A 23,630-nucleotide genomic window follows, 5' to 3' on the forward strand; every position below is an offset into this window, starting at 1 on the left:
GAAAGCAACATTTATTTAAGGCATTGTATACGATTCCAAACCATACAGAGATGTGATGATTCTTCAAATGTTTTGTAAGAGTTGTTGAGTTTGTTGTGCATCATCAAGTAAATCACACAGAGAGTCCATCATTGTCTTCATCAGAGCAGACACCTGAAACACACACACACACACACACACACACACACACACATCATGACTAATGATGACTGAATTTCACACAGTTTCACTATGAATCATGATAACATGTTAACGTGTGTTACAATCAGCTGTGATCAGTGTTGGGCAAGATACTCTGAAAAAGTAATTAATAACAAGTCACTAATTACATATTCAATAGTGTAATTAGATTACTGTACAAATGACTCTCTTCAAAAAGTATTTAATTACTGTCTACATATCAACCTTGATCAGTTAAGCGATTCAAAGATAGAAATGAAACGGCTCTATTAATTCATTCAACTTAATAATATAAAACTACATAAAATAGTATTTTTAACTGACCAAAGTATTACAAATGTGAGAATAATACATTAAAGCATATGTTTTAAAGTTATACTATGAAGTTTGATGTCAATTCCATTATTGCACACGGATTGCACGCAGTATTTAGTTTAGTGACATCATAGATGCTATTAAATTACAGAAAAAAGAAGAGTAATTTTTTTCCTTTATAAAGACTGCTGTATCAATTCAAATTGTCACACAATTGTGTACTTTGGTATTTACTACAGTAAACCACTTAAACTCCTAGACACTTGTGTTTTTGAGTCTTACCATAGTATATATAGAAGTATACTACAGAATTTGCTACAATTAATCCAATTAGTACAGTTAATACAACAAAATATTCTATTGCAAAGTGTAATACAGTTTACTATAATAAATACAAAATGTTCAATCTAAATCTTTGTTATTCGTATAGATTTGAATTTTGAACATGGCACAGCATCGTGATACTACTTGGTATCGAGATACTTCAGATGGTATAGTATCGTAAGACATGTTTATGGTACCGTGACAACCCTATATATGCGGTAGTCATATGTGTATGTGTGAGCTTGTATATGAGGTTTATAAGGCCACAACTGTGCATAATAATGTGTACAACACATATATATCTGTGTCCTCGTGAATCAAATGTCTCATAAAAACTTGTCGCAAAAATCTTGTTTTTTATTCAAAATTGTCATCAAGTTTCTGTGAGAGTTTAAGGGTGGGCTTGGGGGATAGAAAATGTAATTCCTTATAGACCCTATAAAGCACATAGAGTTTGTGTGTGTAATTCATGCCTGTGTGTGTAGCAGTCGTCTGTACAGTTCCTGATTGTGAGCGTCAACAGGAAAGTGTAATTCTCTCTCTCCTCTATCCGTTTTCTCCTCCGGCGAGTTTATCCGCGCGTTCCCGCGTTCCTAAACCACACAAACACCGAGAATTAAAACAAGCGTGTGCATGGTTACACATATTTTGTATACAGTAGCTGTGCATGTAGAGAGAGAGAGAAGCAGAGAGAGAGAGGCCGGTTGTTACATCGTGTGAAAACGTGCACCTGTTCTCCCACTGAGACCCGTTGCCGTGACGCCCACGCTCATGAGTCAGCGAGGGCCAGACTGTAGTGAGCTGCCTATCTAGAAGGCACTTCAGGCATCACGCATATGTAGGCACGCTCTCAAACCGAAGGACATTCTGAGCACTATTGATGTCTTTGACTAAATGTTACTATTAATACGAAATCGTTTTTTAACAGGATTATGGAATATACATTTCAGGAACACCAAAAAAGTGAAAAAAGATATCACCCATGTCACTGTTTTTGGAATTGACCTTATAAACTTATAAAGAAGTTGTCTATGTAGTGAGAGAAACAAAACAGGACACTAATACCTGAAGTATAAAGTTTGTTTTACCGGAGCTGTGTTGTTTCTGCTGCCCGCTGCTGTTCAACACCAGTCACTGCATCTCTCACACACACCTCAATCACTGCTGCTCGAGTTCCTCCTCTCCTCCCCTCCGTGTCTTTGACTCCTCTCTTCACATCTGTATCTTTGGCTCCTCTCTTCACATCTTTCTGCGCTGCTCCTCCTTTTCTCTGCTCCGCCTCCTCATTCTTCGTCTTCTCCACTACAGATCATCGTCAGAATTGTGTGAATTGTGTGAATAGTGTTTGTGCTCGTGTCATATCTTTCATGTATTTTTGTGTGTGCTCACAGGTGTTGCGCTCTTGTGTTTTGTCACTCCAAACGTTGTGTTCAGGAAGTCCAAGTGCATCTCTCAACTTCACAGACTCGATGACCAAACCGTCCACCATCTCTCTCCACAACTGAAGACTAAATACACCCACACAATTTCATTCATTTGTTTAATGAGGACTTCCACAAATGTTTGGACAGTTTTGGCTTACTTATGGGTAACGTCTGTCCCGCACAAAAATCATAAGGTCATATCCTCATCATTCTGTGTGTGTCTCACCTGATGTTGTGTAGAGTTAAAGGAGTCGTGTGTGTCCGCGGTCGCTGCAACTGTGACACCAGTGAGTTATATTGGTTCATACATGTCTCCTTGCTCAGCCTGTCTGTCTGCTCATCTGTCTCAGGGAGGGACAGCGCCATCTGGTGTATAACACGAATTACACTTAAAGCATTATACAGATTTTGTGTTGGAGTATCAATATATTTTAACAAAATTAAAATTCAGCGTTTAGAACTCTACTAGAAACGATTATTTAAGTCCAGTTATGACCATTGGTGACCAAAATTATGCAGCTTATAATAAAAGAGAATAAAAGCAAATAATAGCTGATGAAATTTCACAATCCCACAGAACATGTCCAGGTCATATGTTTTATTTTCGTAGTATTATATTCTTTATTTTATCTAAAGAATTAAAGAAGTCATGCATAAGGTCTATTTTAGAAATGTTTAGTGATATTGTGATGTATTTTGACTAACACATGTGCATGACAGATTCATCTTGATCATCACAGCAAAATATATACATATTTTATTAATGTGTTGTACCTGTGCGAAGGTGTTTAATGACAGATCCCACACCTGTCCTGACCTCTTGACCTGCTCCCATAACCTCTGCAGCGCCTCCACGGGCTCACGGTGGTACTGCAACTGCCAAACACATCCGCAAAAGCAAAACAGAGAGAAAATAATAATTTGTGCCCAAAAAATCTACGAACACAAAGTGTGATTTGGAAGAACAATATGTTTCAGGCTTATTCTGTTGGCGAGGATGGTCTGTCAGTTCCAGGGTTCAATAAACGCTGTACTCTGCCGGGTACACGAGGGACCCGTCACATGCTGAGCTGTTCCCTGAGACCCACACACATGTCCCTTCCTAAATTACACAACTTAACGCAATTATCCACTTAATACAGACAATTAGGCCTCCTGCTGTGTGTGTGAATACATGATACAGATGGCAAAATACATCAAAATGAAAAAAAACAAGAGGACAAAATGAGCGAAACACAGTTAGTGCTATGAGCGTGTGCTTTAACGTGAATTTGTGGTCATGCGTGTTGTGCTCGGGTAGATTTGAGGTCAAGAGGTCATGATGTCGGACTGTGGATGTGATGACATCAATCACATACAATACTACACGAAACACGAAACTACACGAAACATTCAAAGTTATATTCAGATTGCAATGATGTTTATTTGGAAATCTGACTTGATGTTCCAGGAAACATCAGAAAGTGGAACAGAAGGAACTGTTTCTTAATAACATCAGAACTCTCATTATGCTTTTATAATACTAAAATTTAAGATGAGAAGTAGGCAGATCTAGACACACAAGAAAGAAAGAAAGAAAGAAAGAAAGAATATATAATAAATGACTGGCATGTGTGAGGAAATATATTAAACAGAGTGTGTGTAGAGAGAAAGAGAGAGAGAGAGTCTAATCATCTTTTGAAGAAATACGTTCTTTGTGTTTTTTTATGATCTTATAATATAAAAATTCTTACTTAAAGGAACAGTTTATAATGCTTTTATATGATTTATGCTTGTTGTTTTCCACTTGTTTAATGATTTTCTATTTGTTTTTGACTAAAGTACTTAAAAAAAGCCCCTGACTTTTTTTGTATTGTGTGCAATACAGGGCATTTGTTGGATTGAACTGATGTAAAGTCACAGGTTTATTACGTACAACAGCTTTAAATGCGGCTCGTCCAATCAGATAGCAGAGGTGTTACTCTTTGATTTAACGTGTTCTTGTTGTTATATTGAGGGTTCAGTATCAGGACAGTGTGTGGAAATCTGTGAGTGATTCAGCACAATATTACTGCACACATGTAAGTGAGTCACGATGAGAGTGAGAGGAGTTTGTGTAAGGTGGTGTGGTGGTTTTGTGTAACGCTAATGACGTACATTATGGTTGTGTGCGAGGAACTGCTCCTCTTCAGTGATGTGGAGATCAACCGGTGAGCTCGGCCTTTCTGGAGTACAAACCCCACTGAGCACCTCCTTCATGATCCATCTACACAAGCACACGGCCTCTTTCTGATGGAGATCCCTCTACACACACACACATACATCATTTCATTAAAAACATACACAAACATCCATACACAATATATACAATGCACGCACAACATAACAAACACAAATTCAAACACGCAAACATCGTAAACATTGACATACACAAACAAACACAATCACATAACATGCATATATGCAAACACACGCACACCCTCATCACAAACATATACACACACATACACTATCCTCACAATATCATCTTAAACGCATACAAAAATATCTACAAACAAACACAAGTTTCATTATAAACGTATACACGAAGAAGCACACACACAATATCATTGTGACTTTTCCAATCACAAAGCATTAAGTAAACATCATAAACATGATCACAAAGACATATACACAAAAATATTTGATACCACCAGTAACATGTTTTAATAGATGTATTTTACTGTAAGTACACACACCTCCAGTGCTGCTCTCTGGTGGGCGCTTTGGTCCTGGTCTATAGCCACGCCCCTCAGTGTGACCTGAAGTGAAGCTCCGCCCATCAGCACAGGGTGTGTGTTGAGTTGCCAAACTTCAGTCATGATGCCCGCAGACGCGCTCTTAAAGACGACTGTGATGTGTTTGGTGCCGCCCGGTAATATCACAGCTGAGAAACACACGATTACACACATCACATGTGTGTGTGTTTGCGTGTTAGGGTAAAACAGTGCAGTGTGTGTGTACCTTCACTGTTGTTGAAGTAGAAGTGTTGCGTGTGTGTGTGTGGTTGTGTCACTCTCTCCCAGCTGTAATAAATGACAGTACTTCCTTCATTCTTTAACTCCAGATGAGAGCTCACACTCTCTCCTGTTACGATCTCAAACATCATCCTCGCTGAGATACCCCGCTGCTCCTGCACACACACACAAACACACGTGCACACAATATTTTTTGTTCTTTAGGTGGTGTTTCAGCACTATCATGATGTTTATACAGTGCAATCGTGATATAAAATGACTCAGGTGGTGATATAAGAGAGCATACTTCTCTCTCTGTTTACCTGGTGGGAGGACGTGGTGCCGGTCCAGCGAGCCAGTTCTCCACAAAACCTCAGAGCAGGAACCAGCTCGACATCCATGATGATGTCATCATAAAGCGCCAGAGGATCTCTGGAGAGATGGAGGGAAGATCTCCATCACAAGAACATCGAACAGCCACAGCAAAATTACAGATAATATCAAGCCCTACTCGCTTTCTATCTGCTCCATTTCACTCCGCTGTTCTTCATTGTTTTCCTCATCCAGTAGAGATGAAGATCTCAAAGATGTGGAGGTGAAGGGCAGACCAGAACCAACCACCTCCAGCCCATCGATGTCCTGAAACAACCCAGAGAAAAAACAATCACAAATGCAGCATGTCTCCATTTGTTTCTCGCAGACACTACACGAGTCCCAACAGAAGAAAGTCTGCGATCAAAGATGGTAAAATCTCAACATGAACTCAAGTATTTCTCATCAAACCCTCACAGTGATAGCCAATGACTTTATAGACACTAAATTCTTTCCTAAATCAACATACTTGAAACAAACTGAAAGTCCATTAAGAGATTTCTGAGAAATAACCACTGAAGTGAAGCTGATGGTTGATTTGTGATGTTAATGTGAGATGTTTGTTTTAGTGAGTGAAGCACATCTGCTGGTCAACTGTGATCGGTTCAGAGGGGTCAGTGCATTAGGAGCCAATGGAAAAGTACAGTTAGTCCCACAAGAACAAACAGAGCGAACACACACGCACACACCTACACACAAACACGAAAGTAGCTAAAGAAACCAGAAACAGCAGCATTTGACATTTAAACATGCTACACATAAGTATACATATTTTACATATTTATAAATCCAATTTAATAGATGTTTTAGTAAAAATACTTCTGGTCTGTGTTTGGCTGGTGTCTAATGATATAACTAAATATATTTGACTCAATTTACTTTATATATATTAATTTGTATAATTTTTTCATATAATAATCATATTAAATAAACAATTTGTTGAACTTTGTTGTGTGTTCGTTTAATTAAATATACAATTTGTTGAATGGGTCCTGTACTTTTGGAGAAACCGTATGGTACATTGACATCTAGTGGTTGAGCTTGGTATCGCAGTCAAAAATCTAAATATTGGAGAAATGAGTTTAGCCAAGAAACGGTTCTTCTCGGTTTCTTTTGATTGTTATCAGTAATAATATACAGAAACTTTGTTTGTGAATGTTTACCAGAAGTTAACTGCAGCCCACCAACGCACACATGCGCAGTAACGTTTGTTAATGTTGTCACTTTGAAACCGTCTATAAATACTGTACTATAATAAAAAATAATACTATAAAAAAGTTAACATTTAAGATACTTTTTACATCATGATTTCTGTGTATTTCTTGTATTTGATGAGAGTAAGAGAGTGTTGATTTAAGCGCTGTTGTGTTGCTGTAAACACTGAGTGTCTCTGTTCTCTGTCTCAGTTTATGGATGTGTCCTTATTCTCTAGTGATGACACATCAGGACGATCTGTGAGACTGTCGTACAGCACACACACTAACAAAATCTACACAAATCACCAACGACACAACACAAGAACAAACTCAAACACAACAACATTACAGAAGAGAAACACAATAGAAGAAAATCAACACAACAACACAATACAACACAAGAACACGACCCAACAACACAACACAACACAAAAGAAAACACAATACAACACAAGAACACAACTCAACAACAGAAGAAAACCAACACATTTCAGAAAACAGATCACATGCCGAGTCTCGTAACAGCAGCACGAGTGACGAGTCTATATTGCGTGTGTGTATCAAGATGTGTCTGAATGGCACAAATGAGGCCAAAATATCTCACTGCATGTGAGAAACTTGTGTTGAATCCACAGCGTTCTGTATCTCTTTCAGATCTAATATGACATGCACGTTTTCCGTGCTTTCTGGCAAAACTTGCAGCGCAGCCACGTGCATTAGGATGCAACACTTTCTTGTCTAAGCTCATTCTTGACTTTGTTTGTATTTTCATTATAAATAAAGACTTAGACATCAGTAAATGTAATAATAAGGTTTGAAAATCTCTTATTGTTTGTTCTTTCCCACATCTATAAAACCTTCAATATCTTCAAATAATAAGTGTGTGTTTGTGTGTGTTACCGGGGGACTGAAGTCTCTCAGAACGTCCCTGAGCTCAAGGCGACGCTGTTGCAGGTACACACTCCGATCCCATCCATTGTATACTGCATCACAAAACCCGTTACCTACACACACAATACATACACATCAACACAAATGCATTCGGTGAAAACGACTCTCATTTATCCGCTAAACCATTTCAAAACTCTTGATAAAACAAAAATATAAACACAGATAATGCAGTCGATTCTATTTCCTTTCGTCTGATTCAGCAGATTATCTTCTCATCTAGTGAATCAACAACAGTCGAGTCTGATACCTCCTGCAATCAGATTTATTTTTAATACCGATGTCTCTGTTGCCTCATTTAACACAGACAGATATGATGATGTTCAAAATAAATATGATCATTCAGACAGACACACTGTTGCCATATAGACAGAACATGAGGAACAACATTTGTTGTTTGAGTATATTTAATCTGAGTCTATTTGACAACAAGTTACACTTTGTATATCACATCATATCATTTTATGACTTTGCTGTTATTTGAAATGTACAAACAATTATTGTGATAAAGAACATTTGAAACGAACGTGTAATTCTGATTAAGGGCACGGTTACCAGATCCACTGTTTTTCAACGGAATCAGAGTACTTTTCAACCGTTGCCGTGGGTTGTTTTTTAATCCGTTTTTGTTTATCAATAGAGAAGTTTGTGTAATTTTTATTTTGTATTTATATAAATAAACACAAATACATATTTAGTAAACATTTGCATGTATTTATTAATGTTTACCAATCATTTCAATAATATATACATGTTTAATAATTTTTATATTTTTCATAAAAAATTGCTGTGTGTTTTTACAAATACAAAATGAATATGAGGTGTACACTTAAATATATTATTTAAACACAAACTTTTATTCTGGATGCAATTAATGAATTTCCCATTCCTATTTATCACCTTTCATTTTCAAGTTGAAAAGGTCTCATTATGATTATCATTATTTTGTGATTGTCAACAAGTATGTATTTTGGGTACTGTATCAGAGGGGTGTAGTTGCAGATCTGGCAACCATGAAGGTGATCTGTACCTGACTCCCATCGTGTCGTGGTTGGATGTCCGATGCGAGTGACGGGTGGAGGGTTTCCTCTCTCTGTCTCGGTACGGGTTGCCGTTATCCCACTCAGCTCATCTCCAAAATGCTGCGGAATGTTCCAGAACTCACAGCCCACATGTTGACCCTGACCGAGACAACACAGTCAAAATCATATAGCGTCTATAATAAACAGATGATTCAACAAATGCAGCGGGAGACACTTGGATGATCTATGGAGTATATTTAGTGATGATGGTCGACAGCGAGGAGTTTGAGGTGATTCGGGTTCTTCTGTGTCCACCCACATCTACACAATCCTGCATACTAAAAGACTGAGGCCTATACTTTATAGAGGCACTTCACATGATTGCAGAGAAACCCGATAGAATGTTCAGGTGAAAGTGTTTCAGCAATTTACATTTATTCATTTCTCCAACGCTTTTATTCAACGTGACTCGCAGTGCATTTGCTTCATATATTTTGTGTCAATGACCTTGGTGTGTCCAGCACCGCCTCACATCTGTGTGTCCTAACCAACTGAGAAAACTCTCAATGAGAACTTTTTTTGACGTTTCTTGGTTAGCGATACAACAATAGCAGAAAACAGCAATGAAGGGGATAGAAATGTCCCTTGAAAGGTCCAGTACAATTTAGAAAAGGAAAAAAGTTCTTGAAAAATGTATTTATTACTGTGTTTCTATATGGACGCATTTGTTCTAAGCGAGTTTCATTTATGCATTGATATTCATAAATAAAATACGATAAAACGATCAAATCCTCCAAACTTGTTACTAGACGCCTGCTTCCTCACAAAATGAAAAATGTGATGGATGGACGTGAAGAGAGAGAGAGAGATGTTAGTCTCACATGTAGTCTGTTGATGAGATCTCGTTGTTCCTGAATGCGTCTGAATCTGCTGGACTGATTCATCAACAGATGTCCCACCGGCCTCTGCAGTAATCCTATAACACACACAATAAGTGCACGGCTCATTATTTCACATCAAGTACACAAGCCACTGATGTGCCTCATTGTGTTTCCCAAATCAATTTCAGCTGAAGATTCTGCTGAATATCATCATGATGAACTACCACTGGACATAATCCTGTTACGCAACACAGCTTCTGAAGTGAGGCTCTTATGTAATGGTAAAGTGTACGGTGTATATAAAGGTACGGTATACGAGCCAGTCATTGATATGGTCAGAAGGGGGCCATAATCTCCACTGACTCATTTGGTTAACAACCCTTCACCATATAAGGAGATTTAACCAACCAGAGGAGAGCAGATACAGACAAAAAGAGCGGATATAAAAAGATCTCTCCAACTGGTAAACAACATCCACAGAAGAAGGGGTACGGAACTAGTATATGAAATATACAATTAGACCAGACACAAAACACTGGGTAAAGGGAGAACATATATGGCGCTTTCCAAACAGCACTATTCCCCACCGAAGGGCCCTTAGGGAAGGGGACGCCCCACAAAACATCACTCCAAATAAAGAGAAAATTACATTGTTTTTAATGCTCTTTTTGCCAAATGAATTTTAAACAGATACATAAGGAGACACAGTTGTGTTGTTCAATCCAGAGTTTACACATCAAGAGCTTTACTCTTCAAAGGGAGTAGGCCATAGGGATGACCACTTTGGAATGGAAAGCGACAAAAAAATGTCCGGTTGATGAGGTGCAGGTGAGTCATTAGCATTCTGGTGGGTTGGAAGAATCAATATGGCCGGAGGAGTGCAGTTACAAGGCATTATGGGGGATGTAGTTAGTGAGTTGGTGCAGATAAAGTAAGCTAAAATTGCTTAACTTATTTTAAAACTATTTATTTATTATTTTGTAACTTATTTTTGTGATTTTAAGTAATAAAAAAAACTTTTCAAGATGTAATATAGTAATATAAAAGGACTGTTACTTTAAAAACTTGAAGTGTATTTGTACTCAATTTTATGTTGTTTATTCAAATTTTTCTATTTATTCTAAGTTCGTATATGCTACAGATTCACCATTGAAGTCCTTATGATCGGAATGGATTTTGTTTGGTTGTCAATGTTTTATCTCTTGTCTCCTAAGTTTAGAAAATGTCCTAGTTGTAGTTCTCATCCTTGATAATAAATGGCCAATAAAGGTTTGCAAAATAAAGCCACTCTTGCATTTGGCAGGTAAAGAGAAAGCTCACGTGAAATAAAGTTTTGCTGTCTGTGTCTCTCAGTCATGTGGCGGTACCAGTGCTGGAGGGCGTTGCTATGTTGGGTCTCATCTTCTGATTTGTAGTCATTTCTCTCACGCTCCACCAGTAGAGGCGTGACTTTCTGTGTTTCTGGGATTCTCTGTAACAGCTGAGGAAGAGCGTTTCAAAACTATAAATAGTGTATAAAACATAAAAATGACTAATTATTTATTACATTCTAGCTTGCACTTGTTTTAAGCGACCTGTTGTTTTGATCTTAAATGTCTGAAAATAATTCAAATTGATCAATATAGATGATCCAATTTCTTATTTACATTTACATTTAAATCATTACATCATATCTAAAGATGTTAAATATATATAAAGCATGTACTGTATAATAAAAAAATCATATACTTGTAACACACAAGGGTTGTGTTTTTTTAAATATATTTGAAACAATGTGTCGTTTTAGTTGGCTCACCCCTGAGTCACCTCTGAGTGCCGTCTCTCTCTTAAAATCCTCCAGGCTTCCCAGAATGCTGTGTGGCAGCACCATCCCCCGTGCGTCAAACCGCGGCCCAGCAGGACCTTTAAACATTTCACGAGGAATATCAGTGGCTTTATTTTAAACTCTAGAATATCAATGACGCCGAGCATCCTTTAGGAGTCACGTGCATGTTACCTGTGTAGTTGAGCGGCTGTGAAGAAGCGTTAGGTGGTAGAGGTCTCGCCACCGTGACCCTTACCTTCCTGCCGACCTCGTCTGGAGGGCGTGTCTTACGGACATACACCCGGGTCATTGATTTGGGCTTCTGGGGGTCTGTAGGGGGTTTAGGGACTCGCAGCTGAAGAAGTAAACCAATGATGACCGATAATATTAGGGCATGCAGTTATAGAAACGCTCATGATTACTAACACAGAGACAAGCACACACAACACACACCTTCTCCAGATCCTGTGATGTGATGGTCAGATTTAGGATGTCTTGGTCATTGAGAATGCCGCTCTGATTCTGTTCACCTACAGTTGAGGAGGACTCTTCGATCTCTCCCAAAGGCTTCTTATCTGAGACTGAAGAGTAGAAGATACGACACGGTCAAATAATAAATGACTCCCAATTTACTTAGTGTTTGGCTAGTGTTTAATAATATAAATATTTATATTTAATTTATGTTATGTTAACATTAATTTATATTATTATTTTATTGTATAATAGATACAAACAATTTGTTCAATTTTATGTATGTTCATTTGATTAAATACGCATTTTGTTTAATGGGTCCGGTAGTTTGGTCGCATCACAACAAACCGTATGGTACATTGATTGAATATAAATACATGTTATTCCTCACATTAGTTCTGTAATATAATCTCAAAATTCAGATATTTAAAACATATTTATAATTAGTACCGATATATCGGCAATTGCGATATTTGGCATTTTCAATGATAGGCTACTTGCTAACAAAGCATGTCATGCAAAATAAATAATAACTTAGTTTCACCAATTTATGCCTTTCACACGGCTTTCTCAATACTGATCATTGAAAACACATATCGGTTGAACATTATTTAATATTCTGTATTGCTGTTATCAAAATGTTTTGAATGTTTTAACTTTGCTGATAAAACATGATCACCTGTATTAAGAATCAGAACAATATAAAAACCCTGCTGTTACATAACCATTCCCAAACGGAATCACTGAAGCAACATCTCACTGTAATAACGCCTACAACGAAATATATCATCAAACGAAAAAAAAACACCAGCAGTGCCAAAGTAAACACCAGCAAGCAGAGAGACAAAACACAGACATTGATATCTGGATATCTGATCATACACCAGTGATTTTTATCTGCGGAAGAAAGATGAATGGAATACAGTTTGTTTGCGTTTCTGCATGTATGTGTGTTTTTTATGCAGAAAAAATAAACTCCACACTGACTCCCGGTGACCTCCCATACACACATTCTGAGCTACTATGCTGTTGTATAAGTCTGCTCATCCTCTGCACTCTGGAGATGCATTACCACGGCAACAGTACAATAATTTTTTAAGTCCCTGTCCATCTATAACCGCGGATGCTCTCTCTTTCCTGAGAGTCAGAACGTCCTGTATCATCTGATATCGATCTCAGCATTCAGGGGACACCTGCTCCCCAAACACATCAGAAAAAACACCAGAAACATCTCTCTCTCTCTCACTCTGTCTCTCTCTCTGTCTCTCTCTGAGAGCTCTCATAGCATCTCTTGGCATTGTTGAAATGTTTTTCTTCATGTCAGGGTCACATCAAACTCAAAATGATCACAAAACATCTGAACACTGTAAATTGTCTGAATCAATTTCATGGCTTTGTGCAGCACCGTTTAAAGTGACACGATCTGTGATAAAATTAAATAAATAATTCAAATCCAGACGAAGCAGTCAATATTGAATCACGATGCCAAAAAATAGGTTATGTTGTTGGTTTAGAGGTTATACTTACCACGCTTAGTTAGGTTTAAGAAATAACATTCATGAATAAATAGGCTTATTGAATCATATATTCTGACCTGGTGGTGATCTGGTCCTCCTTCCACTTTTGGATTTATTCAACCAGGATTTGGCAACATTCGCCATGATGACCTGGAACCTTTTAAAAGTTCAAATAAAACTTTTGTTAAGACTTATTTTGTTTTCGTACAGGTCGTCAGTGAATCTTGCTAAAGTGGCTTAAAATGTCGATAGAAGTAAAGCATTTACGGGTACGAGCTGTTGGCCTTATTTACATCGCTTCCGCGTGCTGGCGCGCTGTCATGGCAACGGACGCACGCGCAGGATCCTGTTACAGGGCGAGAAGGCAAAACAAAGAGTTTAAGAATGAATGATTTTAAAACATCACACATAATGGCAATTAGTGCAAAACAAAATATAAACATTACTTATGTACAAATACAAACATTAAGATATCTTGTCTCACGAACATTTAGCAGTTTAACCGTGGTGTTTTTGATGATAGTAGACATAAATCTGCCCAAATGTTTAATAAACATGGTTAAATGTTTTAATCTCATGTTATACTGTTTCATGTTTTTATGATTTTTCTTATTAAATAAACTGCTAAAATATTTACACTACCACTATTTGAAGAGTTCATTTGCAAAAACCGATAACTCCGTTTTTAAAGATTTTATTTATTAATTGTAAATTCCAATTAATATCAATCAAACTGTAGTTGAGTTTATTTAAGTAGACTATAATATCTGAACAAATAGGCCTACCGCGCTACACAATAAAACGATACAAATCATGATTTTTTGTTATCTGAAAAATAAACTCCTAATTTAGTTATAAACTATCATAATTCATCTTATTGAAACTAAGTAAACGCGCATTGATGCTGGAACGCAATTATTGTGAGATCTGCTCTATATAATCGTGCACTAACCTGCATAAGAAACGTTTTGTTCTCTGCGGGTACACGAGCCGCGCACCTATCAAACACACCGATGACGCGTATACGCGCATATAAAAGTCGGTGGCTGGCCGAGCCTACTGGCATACTCACCAAGAGAACACGATTCGAGGTGGATGTAACCATTTCACATTCAACATATCAATCAGCCCTCCATGTCTCCCGTCATGGAGTTGGATCAGAGCGTTACCGCTGCCATAGTTTCTCAAAACGCCCTGCAGGTGATCCAGCACACGAGCTGCGCGCTCGCCGGTGCCAGCACGCCCGGCGTCCTCCTTGGGTGCAAAAACGCAACGCAGAGAATCGGCGCAACCGGTTTGAAACTCAGCACTTTTTCCAAAGCAGGAATGAGCGTCCTGAAACTGGCCACGACGCAGCTGAAGCACCAAGAGAAGAAAGCGAGGGTGGTGCGGGCGTCTAGTATGAGCAAGCCGCATCTGTCCAGCGACAACAGCCAGTGCAAAAAATCTCCACTGGACCAGTTGACAGCGCTGGTTATGCACGGACACTCGCGTCTCCAGCAGTTGGGGAAAGATCAGTACGGAACCAAAGCGCAGAACTGCAGGCGCATCGTGGTCCTTGGCGCGCCGCGGGTCGGAAAGACGTCCATCCTGCGCCGGTTTCTACGCGAGGGTTTTGAGGAGAGATACGAGCCCACCTGCGAGGATTTCCACAGGAAACTGTACCAAATACGCGGGGAAACGTATCAAATAGACATCCTGGACGCGTCCGGGGAAAGAAGCTTCCCTGCGAAAAGAAGACTGTCCATTCTAACCGGTGCGTAAAGCATATATTTAGTGGAATTTATTCCTTTTAAGTTATAAACAAAAAGTTAGAAACATTGAAAACATAATAACTAAGGTCAACGTAATATTCTGTAGAAATATTTTTCTTGGAGGACGCATACTTAAAAATAAAAGTTCCCAAAAGGTCCTTTGTTTACATAAATATATACACATATATTTACAGATTTTTTTATTTGGTTTAAAAACAAAAGAATATGTTTAAGAACCTTTGACTAAAGAGTTTTATGAAGAAATATTGGTTTGCCTTTAGCACCTATAATTATTTTTTTAAATAACTCTTGTTGCTATTTATTTTGGTAACATTTGATCTAATCTTCTCTCCTCCTCTGCTCTTTCAGGTGATATATTTCTGCTCGTCTTCAGTCTGGATGACCGCAGCTCGTTTGAAGAAGTGCGCGCTCTGCACGAGGAGATCCTATCCGCCAAAATGGCCTTGCACCGAACCAAACAGAAACTCTGTGTGCCCACCGTGATCTGCGCGAACAAAGTGGACTTGCCCTCCGAGAAGCACGCGGTGTTGCGCACGGAAGTGCTGCGTGCTTTCGGAAACGGCTGCACGCTGTTCGAGACCTCAGCCAAGGACAGTGTGAATCTGGAGCAGGTGTTTGAGGGGCTTGCGAAGCGTGGTGGACTCCCTCTGGAGACCGGACCCTCGCAGCACCGTAAAGTCTCCATCAAGTCGTATCACGCGCTCTGGGCGGCGCACCAGGCGGACAAGGGAAGCAAAGGCGCGGTGTGCGACGCTCCGTGCGGTGCGCTCTATCCACTGGCGCGGAGACCGAGTTTTGGCACCGACTTGCGGCTGGTTCTGGGTCCCGATGGCAATAGGAAGCAAAGCAAAACACTGGACAAATGTCAGATTCAGTGAAAAAAAGACTGAGAGACTAAGAAACAAACAGCAAGATAGCATGTTCACACTTAGATCTTTTTCCAGCAAACATCCAACTATTCACCATTAGTATGGTAGAAGCTATATCTAATTTGCAACGACTTTCAGAGTTTTGTTGAGGAACATTTTGCATTACTATCCGACAGCCTTTTAGTTCAAATGAAATATGACATCTAATCTCACAATGGTCAAATGGGAATGACAAAAAATGGTGCGTTGAATGGGTGTTATCATGCAATATTGTGTAATATGTAAGCATTTCAATGACTTTTAATAAAACATATTTTTTACAACATGACTTACGGATCAATCTGATGAATTTGTTAAAAGCTGTACTGAAGAACATCACAGGCCTGAGAGATAGACAGAGGTGTGTCACGATTCTTTCAGGAAAATATTAAATTATTAAAGTGTAAGTGGGTGTTTGAAGGACACCGACTCCTCTGTATAGTTGCATAACACTCTTCAGATGCTGCGCGCATACAGGATACGCTGATGCGGCAGCAGCCTTCAAAACCTCTCGTTTATTCACCTGCCAGAGGCTTTTTTGTCAAAGTTGTGCCTTAGTGAGTTTGTGCTTCTCTTGGGAGCTAAACCTACCTTGGTAATCGATGACACCAAAAGTCTCCAAAATCAGAGTTTAGATAACTGAAATAACAGTGCAGTACACCATAACACACATCAATGTTCTACACTTAATTTTATGCTATTGTTCTTCTAATACACATTAGTCTATATTAAATATGGTAAAAGCTCTCATTTCATAAATAAAACCCCTGGGAAATCTCACAAATACTAACTACTTGCTACCATGGAAAATACACACACATACACAGAGAGACAGAATACTTTCTTTGTTTGGGTGTAAATGCTTAATGTGTATGCGTGTGAGTTATTTGTTTGAGTGCTAGTTGACATTTATGCTGTTGAAAACGATGAAAAGAGATGAAGGTAGATATTCGTTCTTTGGAGGATGGATTCATAATTACACCTATTCCCATCTGTGGATACATATATTCATCTCGACACAGAAATGAACCATTTAGATACACAAGAGCACTAGAAAAAATATTGACCCATAATGATGATCACTTAGACTGCTTAGAGCGAAATTTAAAAACACTTTAATATATAATTGTGTAATGCCTAATAACACACATTTAGTTCTGTATAGTTCCAATTTCCATGCATACAGAAAATGTGTACACAACAGACAACAGACAACATGCACACACTACACATTGCATTGATCGTGTGGAAAAGATTGGGTTTGCACCGTGCGCAGCACACCTAATGTTCAGTAATTACTGTCTGATCTCGAGGCTCATTAAAACATTGAGTGCATCTGCTGTGCCGGCGTAATGCAGGAGGAAACATCACGACATTGACAGGGAACAAAACAGACCAGAGAACTCTCTACAGATCAAACACAGAGGAAATGTACCTGCACGTCTACACTGATCTGTTCCTCCATTACGTACAGTAACAGTACAGCGATACACGTATGGATAGCATAACTCTCATTTCAATTTCTTGCTAGATTAAAACATAATGCTCGTTGTATTGCTGCAAACACATTCACTTCAGGAAAACTAACTGTACAAGAGTGGCTTATACCGAAGCGTGCACAGAATACAAAGCCTCAATACAACGTATGTCTTGGTGGTTGCTAGGGCATTGCTACTTGGTTGCTAGCGTGTTCGCCAGACGTTGGTCTTGGTGGTTCCAAGGGCATTGCTACTTGGTTGGTAGGGTGTTCTGGGTGTTCGCGTGACGTTGGTCTTGGTGGTTGCTAGGGCATTGCTCCCTGGTTGCTAGGGTGTTCTGTGTGTTCGCCAATCCTTACAATTAGCTATAAGTATAAAATATTCGAAACATAATTATTATAACCGCATCAGAAGACTGCATTCATTTATTTATTTATTTATTTATTTAGAAATTAGATGTTATTTATTAGAATGAACTTACTCGTTGTATAAATACCATGCACTGTGCTGTGTTTTAACTTTTCTGTTTTTCCTGTTTACCCCTGTAAAGCTGCTTTGAAACAATACACATTGTGAAAAGCGCTATATAAATAAACTTGAATTGAATTGAATTGAATCAGAAACCACCAGCAGTGACTGAAAACTTCCTCTTTATTGAACTTCAGTTAAGTGACAGTGGTTTGTTTTAATGTGTACCACCACACACCCCATGACTACAGAAGCCAAGGGCAGTAATGGCAGAATGTCTATATGGCAATGCTGCGTTGACATGGTAACACAACTCCGGCACACATGTCTAAGAGCGGCGTCCTTCGACATGCTTCACAGAACTCGACCTGTGTCTTATTGGATTTTTTACCGTTTGTTCGTGGTTTTATGTAGGAGAGGAAACATTGAAATCATTGTGAATACACAATAAAGAGCAGAGCTGTAACCTCGAGAACCAGGCAGAGAGGGAAACAAACTCTTTTAACTCCTTCCAAGTACTAACCACCTTTACAAGCACTCAAAACACCTCAGCAACCACCCGTTACACCTTGTGCGATAACTCTGAATACACATTTTAATAATAAACCAATCTTGGTTCACCTGTGCAAAGGTCAGTAATATTGCACCTGGTCGACAAATAACACCTTCATCTATGTGTGTAGATTTGTTGTGTGGTCACCCGAAACCTACAAACCCACAAAAATACTAGGATGAAAAATTAAACAAAATAAATATGAAAATAATAAATACAAATATAACTGAAATATACAATAAAAAATATATAATTTATAATAATATATCTTTTAAAAATAGCGTTTGAAGAAGTTCCACAAATTTTAATTTATCATTTGACATAGTCAATGAAATCTCTTAGGATTTTGCTGTAATGAATGTAGTAACTATGGTATGGTAGCATTGTAAAATTTACATTTTCTTTGAATCATGGTAAATGTTCGTGCCAGACCTTTAGAATGGCAGAAAAGTCAAAAGTCACTGTGATGTCATGTGATGTTGTCATGATACGCATAAGCCCAGCTCTGTAAGTACAGATGAGAGATGGACAGGTGTTGGAAGGAAAAGATGGAGGGCTGGAGGAGGAGGAGTCAGAACTGGCACGCAAGGAGCAGCTGGAGAAAAGACTTCAATCAAGAAGTCACTGTGGAGGAGAGAAAACAAGGGATGAAAGACAAGAGATGATGTGTGAGATTGTGCTGTCTGTCTAGTACGTTCGTCATCCTGGTGTATGTAAATATCATAATATACATGTCTGCATCACACTTCAGACAGAGATAAAAACAATAACAGCAAAACAAACAAATAAATGGAAAAAGCTGAACAGGTCGAATTAAATAAACTAAGATATAAGTTAAAGATGTTCATTTTTGATTCAATGCTATTGGTTTCCTCCATTTCAAGGAACATTAATTTTACTTCAATTTTTAGCAACATTAGTTTTACTTTAGCGTCACGTCCCAGCAAATGTTTGTTTATGTAATTTTAATGAAGCTCTCCACAGACAAACAGACAGAAAACTATTACAGACGGACATACTGTACATACAATCAAACAAACATACAAAGGCGCACAGGAATACTTTCAGATAGAGAAAGATAGTCAAACAAACATAAAAAAGACAGACAGACAGATACACTGAGAGGCAGACAGACTTACAATCAGATAGACAGAAAATCAGAGACAGACAGATCTCAATCAGACAGCAAGAGAAGCATACAGACAAACAATCAGACAAAGAGAGATATACAGACAGACAGAAACAGTCAGACAAACAGACAAATATACAGAGAGATAAACAAAGAGGTGGACATTGAGTCAGACAGACAGACTAATGCATTTTTTCCTGTATGAGCCTTTAATGATCTTATTGATTATTCATTAAGAATTCATTTATGCGAGGCGTATGAATGGGGCAGGCAAGGCAGGCAATTGCCTAGGGCCCTGCTTTTGAGGCCCTTCTGTCCCTTAAAACACGCGTAAATCACATGACTACAGCTGCTCAACCTCGTCTTTATTTAGCGTTATTTAGCGCGCTATTCAATCCACTTCCTCTCAGTGCGGAGTGAACTTCAGAAGAAGAGAAGAAGGTGTGTGAATTTAGTGCCAGTTGCTCTGACATCTGCTTGTGCACTTTGTTATACGCTAAATGCAGGTTACATAATGTGAAGCTGGAGCAATTATGTAGCAAAAGTTTTTACTCTTCACAACCATGAACGCATACTTTTAAAAAACGATCCTCACTGTAAAGATTTAAAATGATTGTGAAAGGGATGATCAGATACATTTATATTTCTTAGAAAAAAAAGATATTACATTTATTAATTTAATAAAATAAAATTATTGCAAACCATACCTATGGGAACATTTCTCTATTTTCAATGCATTGGTTGTAGATGATAAATATTTGGCCATTGACATTTAAAAGTAAAAGCAAACATTTGTTTATGTAAAATGTGTTTATTTGATCAGTGCTATTCCAATTATAGGGCAAAGAAATATATATTCACAGAAAAAAAACGTAAGAAGGGCTTCATTGAATAATTTTGCCTTGGGCCCCAACTTAATGTAGGTTCGCCTCTGTTTAATGAAACGACTGAAATGCGCTCACAGGTCTGATATTGACCATGCATCATTATCTTTAATGATTAATGTTCTCTTCTCAACACATAACACATCCAAAACCCTTCTCACAGATGAGTCTGTTTGTGTCTGATCACAGCTCAGCCCTTTAATGTGTCATTGGTGTCATATAATCATGTGAGATGAAAACACTTTTGTGTGGCATAGAGGAAGGAAGAGCACTGTTCGATACAGCGTGAACCGCTGCTGTCCTTCAAGACTGATTTCAATGCATCATTCACATTCAGTTCTGTGCAATTGTACCAAACATGACCCGTCGCACATCCTCCCTCATGTCACAGAGACCAGAACGAAAGGAATCAAGGCTGTTGCTTCTAAAGCTTCTTCAAGTCAAATTCACATACATTCATATCTACACATTAACCAGACGTAATGTCTGAATTTCACTGCATTAGATAAGAAGATATCAAAAGATCTAGGGCATTTATTTAAAAGACAACTTTTTAAGCAATGCACTTTTCAGGTTGGTGGAGATTAAGGTTATGGACATTTGATCAACAGAACTGACTTAATTCATGTAAGAAAAAGTACTTAATGACCTTCAAAATCTCTCCAAAAACAGGCTTGGAAATACGAAGACTTTTGCGTCGAAGCTCTTGTGAACGCGCACCATAGACTGACAAAACAAAGTAGAATATATCGATTAAAGTTGTTATTTTGGTTTGTTTTTTGCACAAAAAGTATTTTCTTGGCATCAAAATATTCAATTGAGCCAGTATGGGCGGATGGACTAATTTGTCTATGTCTATGATGTGTACTTTTCTGGACCTTGACAACAACTATAACCAGGCCCGGAAATGTGTGTTCCGAAGACACCCCAAGCTCTTAAAACATGTTGAAAGTCATGTGTGTGCAGTAAAAAAACACGGAATTTTGATTTTGATGTGAACTTTAATCCCAGGGGGATTAGCAAATGTATATGTATAATGTATAGGGTAAAGCAATGTAAGTCGCTTTGGATAAAAGCGTCTGCCAAATGCTAAAATGTAATGAAATGTAATGTAAATGTATGTTTTTTACGTCCACTAGGTGGCGACTTACATTCTTATTTATTTCGGTTACTTTTGATTTAGTTTGATAAGTTTATTTTTATATTTCAACAATTTATGATGTTTGTTTGACTTGTAAAGTAAAGAATTATTTATTTTTTGCACCATTCATTTCTTATTTCAATTCCTTGGGGCTTATTTTTACTTATTCCCATAATCTCTTGGTCACATATATTTGTTCACTTCCTGCTTTACCACCCTCAATAGGCTGCAATGATTATCATAAATATTAAGATGGTTTTCAAACAATTTAGAAGTTTGATATAAGTACCTTGTCCAAGTTTACTACTCTAAGTACACAAGCAGGCAAAGTGGCAAAACTTATCTTCTGGTTTGTGTAAATTCAATGTTGTGTCTGTTCTTTGTAACTGATTATGGTTTATGTGTATATTTGTCCTTATATTTAGATCTAGGCAGTTGCATATCTTTTGAAAAATGGTGGGGATCCCATGTTGAGTTTAAATGTTTTGTTCAGGTCTTGGATAGGGGGGCAATAAACCACCAAAAACGTCCCATTGACTTAACATGGCGTCCATCTTTAACGGGTCGTAGTTCCGAGCGAGAATTTCGTAGAACCATGAGTGTTACCAAATTTGAGGAGCCTATCAGCCTCTGTTAGAACATACATCACATTGGGGTGTAAGTTGTACCACTGGGGTGTAAGAGCCGTCAAAAGTTCCCCTTTGACTTAACATGGGGCAGGAAACATGCCCCTATAAAATGTCACAACTGTCATAGCTGTCCTGTGTCGAATATCTATGCAGTAAGACAGAGAGCACATGTGACTCAGACAACCAATCCGTCTTTCAAAATCATCATGACGCTATGAAGCCACGCCCAAAGCAACTATTTTCAGCAACCTAGCAACCGGTCCCATAGTCTCCCACCCCGGTGGATGTCTCTAGAGCAGAGTCTCGTAGAGACAACGGGATTGGCTGAATTGACTTAGGCAACCAATCAGTATCCCAGGAACTTCATTACGTTACAAAGTCACGCCCATAGCAACGAAACAGGTTAGCCTAGCAACCAGTTAACAATGCCTATATATAAGCATCAGAACATCGTAAAGACATGGGGGTCGGTTTGTTCCACTTGTAGCATCATCAATTGGCATCTGCCAGGCCACGCCCCTAGCAACCAAACAGGTTAGCCTAGCAAACGTTTAGCAATACCTATATCTAAGCATCAGAACATCATAAAGACTCAAGGGTTGGTTCGATTCACTCATAGACTAGAGTATCTCTACTGGCATATGCTAAGCCACACCCTCTAGTAACCAATTACCTATATTTGGTTGCAACCGTTTAGCAATACCTATATCTAAGCATCAAAATATCCCAGAGACTCAGGTGTTGGTTCGTTTCACTCATAGCATTTTATATTATCAGCTGACATATGCTAAGCCACGCCCATAGCAACCAAACAGGATAGCTCAACAACCGTTTAGCAATACCTATATCTAAGCATCAGAACATCCTAAAGACTCAGGGGTTGGTTCGTTTCACTCATAGCAAGTGACACTCGCACTCTATGCTGCTTGCATTTTTTAAATGTTTTGTCTATGTGTGATAGTATATAATATCCTGTATACAAAATGTTGTCGGTCTATGTATGCTGTTAACTACTTTTTCATACAAAGAGTTTGTATTGGTGAACTAGCCAACCATAATATCCCTCTGTCTGTCCTTCACTCGTTTAAAATAAAAAAATAAAACTAAACTTGCTAATTATATGGCATCTATACGTTGAAACCACTGGATAGTGTACCGTCGCTGTTTAATTATTTGTGGTGAAAATAAGTTTGTGGAAGTGCTTGATGGTGTTGATTTGATTTAAACTTACTAACG

At 38.3% G+C, this 23,630-nt stretch overlaps 2 protein-coding genes across 3 annotated transcripts; one reads left to right on the forward strand and one right to left on the reverse strand.

Moving 5' to 3' along the window:
• Positions 1 to 5: 5 nt before the first annotated feature.
• mycbpap (mycbp associated protein) lies at positions 6 to 14,680 on the reverse strand. Of its 2 annotated transcripts, XM_056768242.1 has the most exons (21): positions 14,502 to 14,680; positions 13,697 to 13,775; positions 13,507 to 13,586; positions 11,895 to 12,022; positions 11,634 to 11,796; positions 11,433 to 11,539; positions 10,958 to 11,117; positions 9,638 to 9,732; positions 8,765 to 8,915; positions 7,687 to 7,790; positions 5,730 to 5,857; positions 5,542 to 5,650; positions 5,226 to 5,394; positions 4,961 to 5,148; positions 4,380 to 4,526; positions 3,018 to 3,119; positions 2,470 to 2,609; positions 2,209 to 2,327; positions 1,973 to 2,121; positions 1,293 to 1,412; positions 6 to 153 (listed from the first exon to the last, which is right to left on the reverse strand). In XM_056768242.1, exons 3-21 carry the CDS (start codon positions 13,571 to 13,573, stop codon positions 64 to 66), a joined length of 2,436 nt encoding a protein of 811 aa, XP_056624220.1. In that variant the 5' UTR covers positions 13,574 to 13,586; positions 13,697 to 13,775; positions 14,502 to 14,680; the 3' UTR covers positions 6 to 63. The 2 variants fall into 2 exon arrangements, with proteins under 2 accessions (XP_056624220.1, XP_056624213.1); XM_056768235.1 differs by having other exon boundaries at positions 13,507 to 13,775.
• On the forward strand, positions 14,564 to 16,396 carry rasd2b (RASD family member 2b). Its single transcript, XM_056769325.1, has 2 exons — positions 14,564 to 15,185; positions 15,553 to 16,396. Exons 1-2 carry the CDS (start codon positions 14,564 to 14,566, stop codon positions 16,080 to 16,082), a joined length of 1,152 nt encoding a protein of 383 aa, XP_056625303.1. The 3' UTR covers positions 16,083 to 16,396.
• The last annotated feature ends 7,234 nt before the right edge of the window (positions 16,397 to 23,630 follow it).

This window comes from Triplophysa dalaica, chromosome 2, assembly GCF_015846415.1.
Source record: "Triplophysa dalaica isolate WHDGS20190420 chromosome 2, ASM1584641v1, whole genome shotgun sequence".
In the NCBI taxonomy this organism is placed as follows: Eukaryota; Metazoa; Chordata; class Actinopteri; order Cypriniformes; family Nemacheilidae; genus Triplophysa; species Triplophysa dalaica.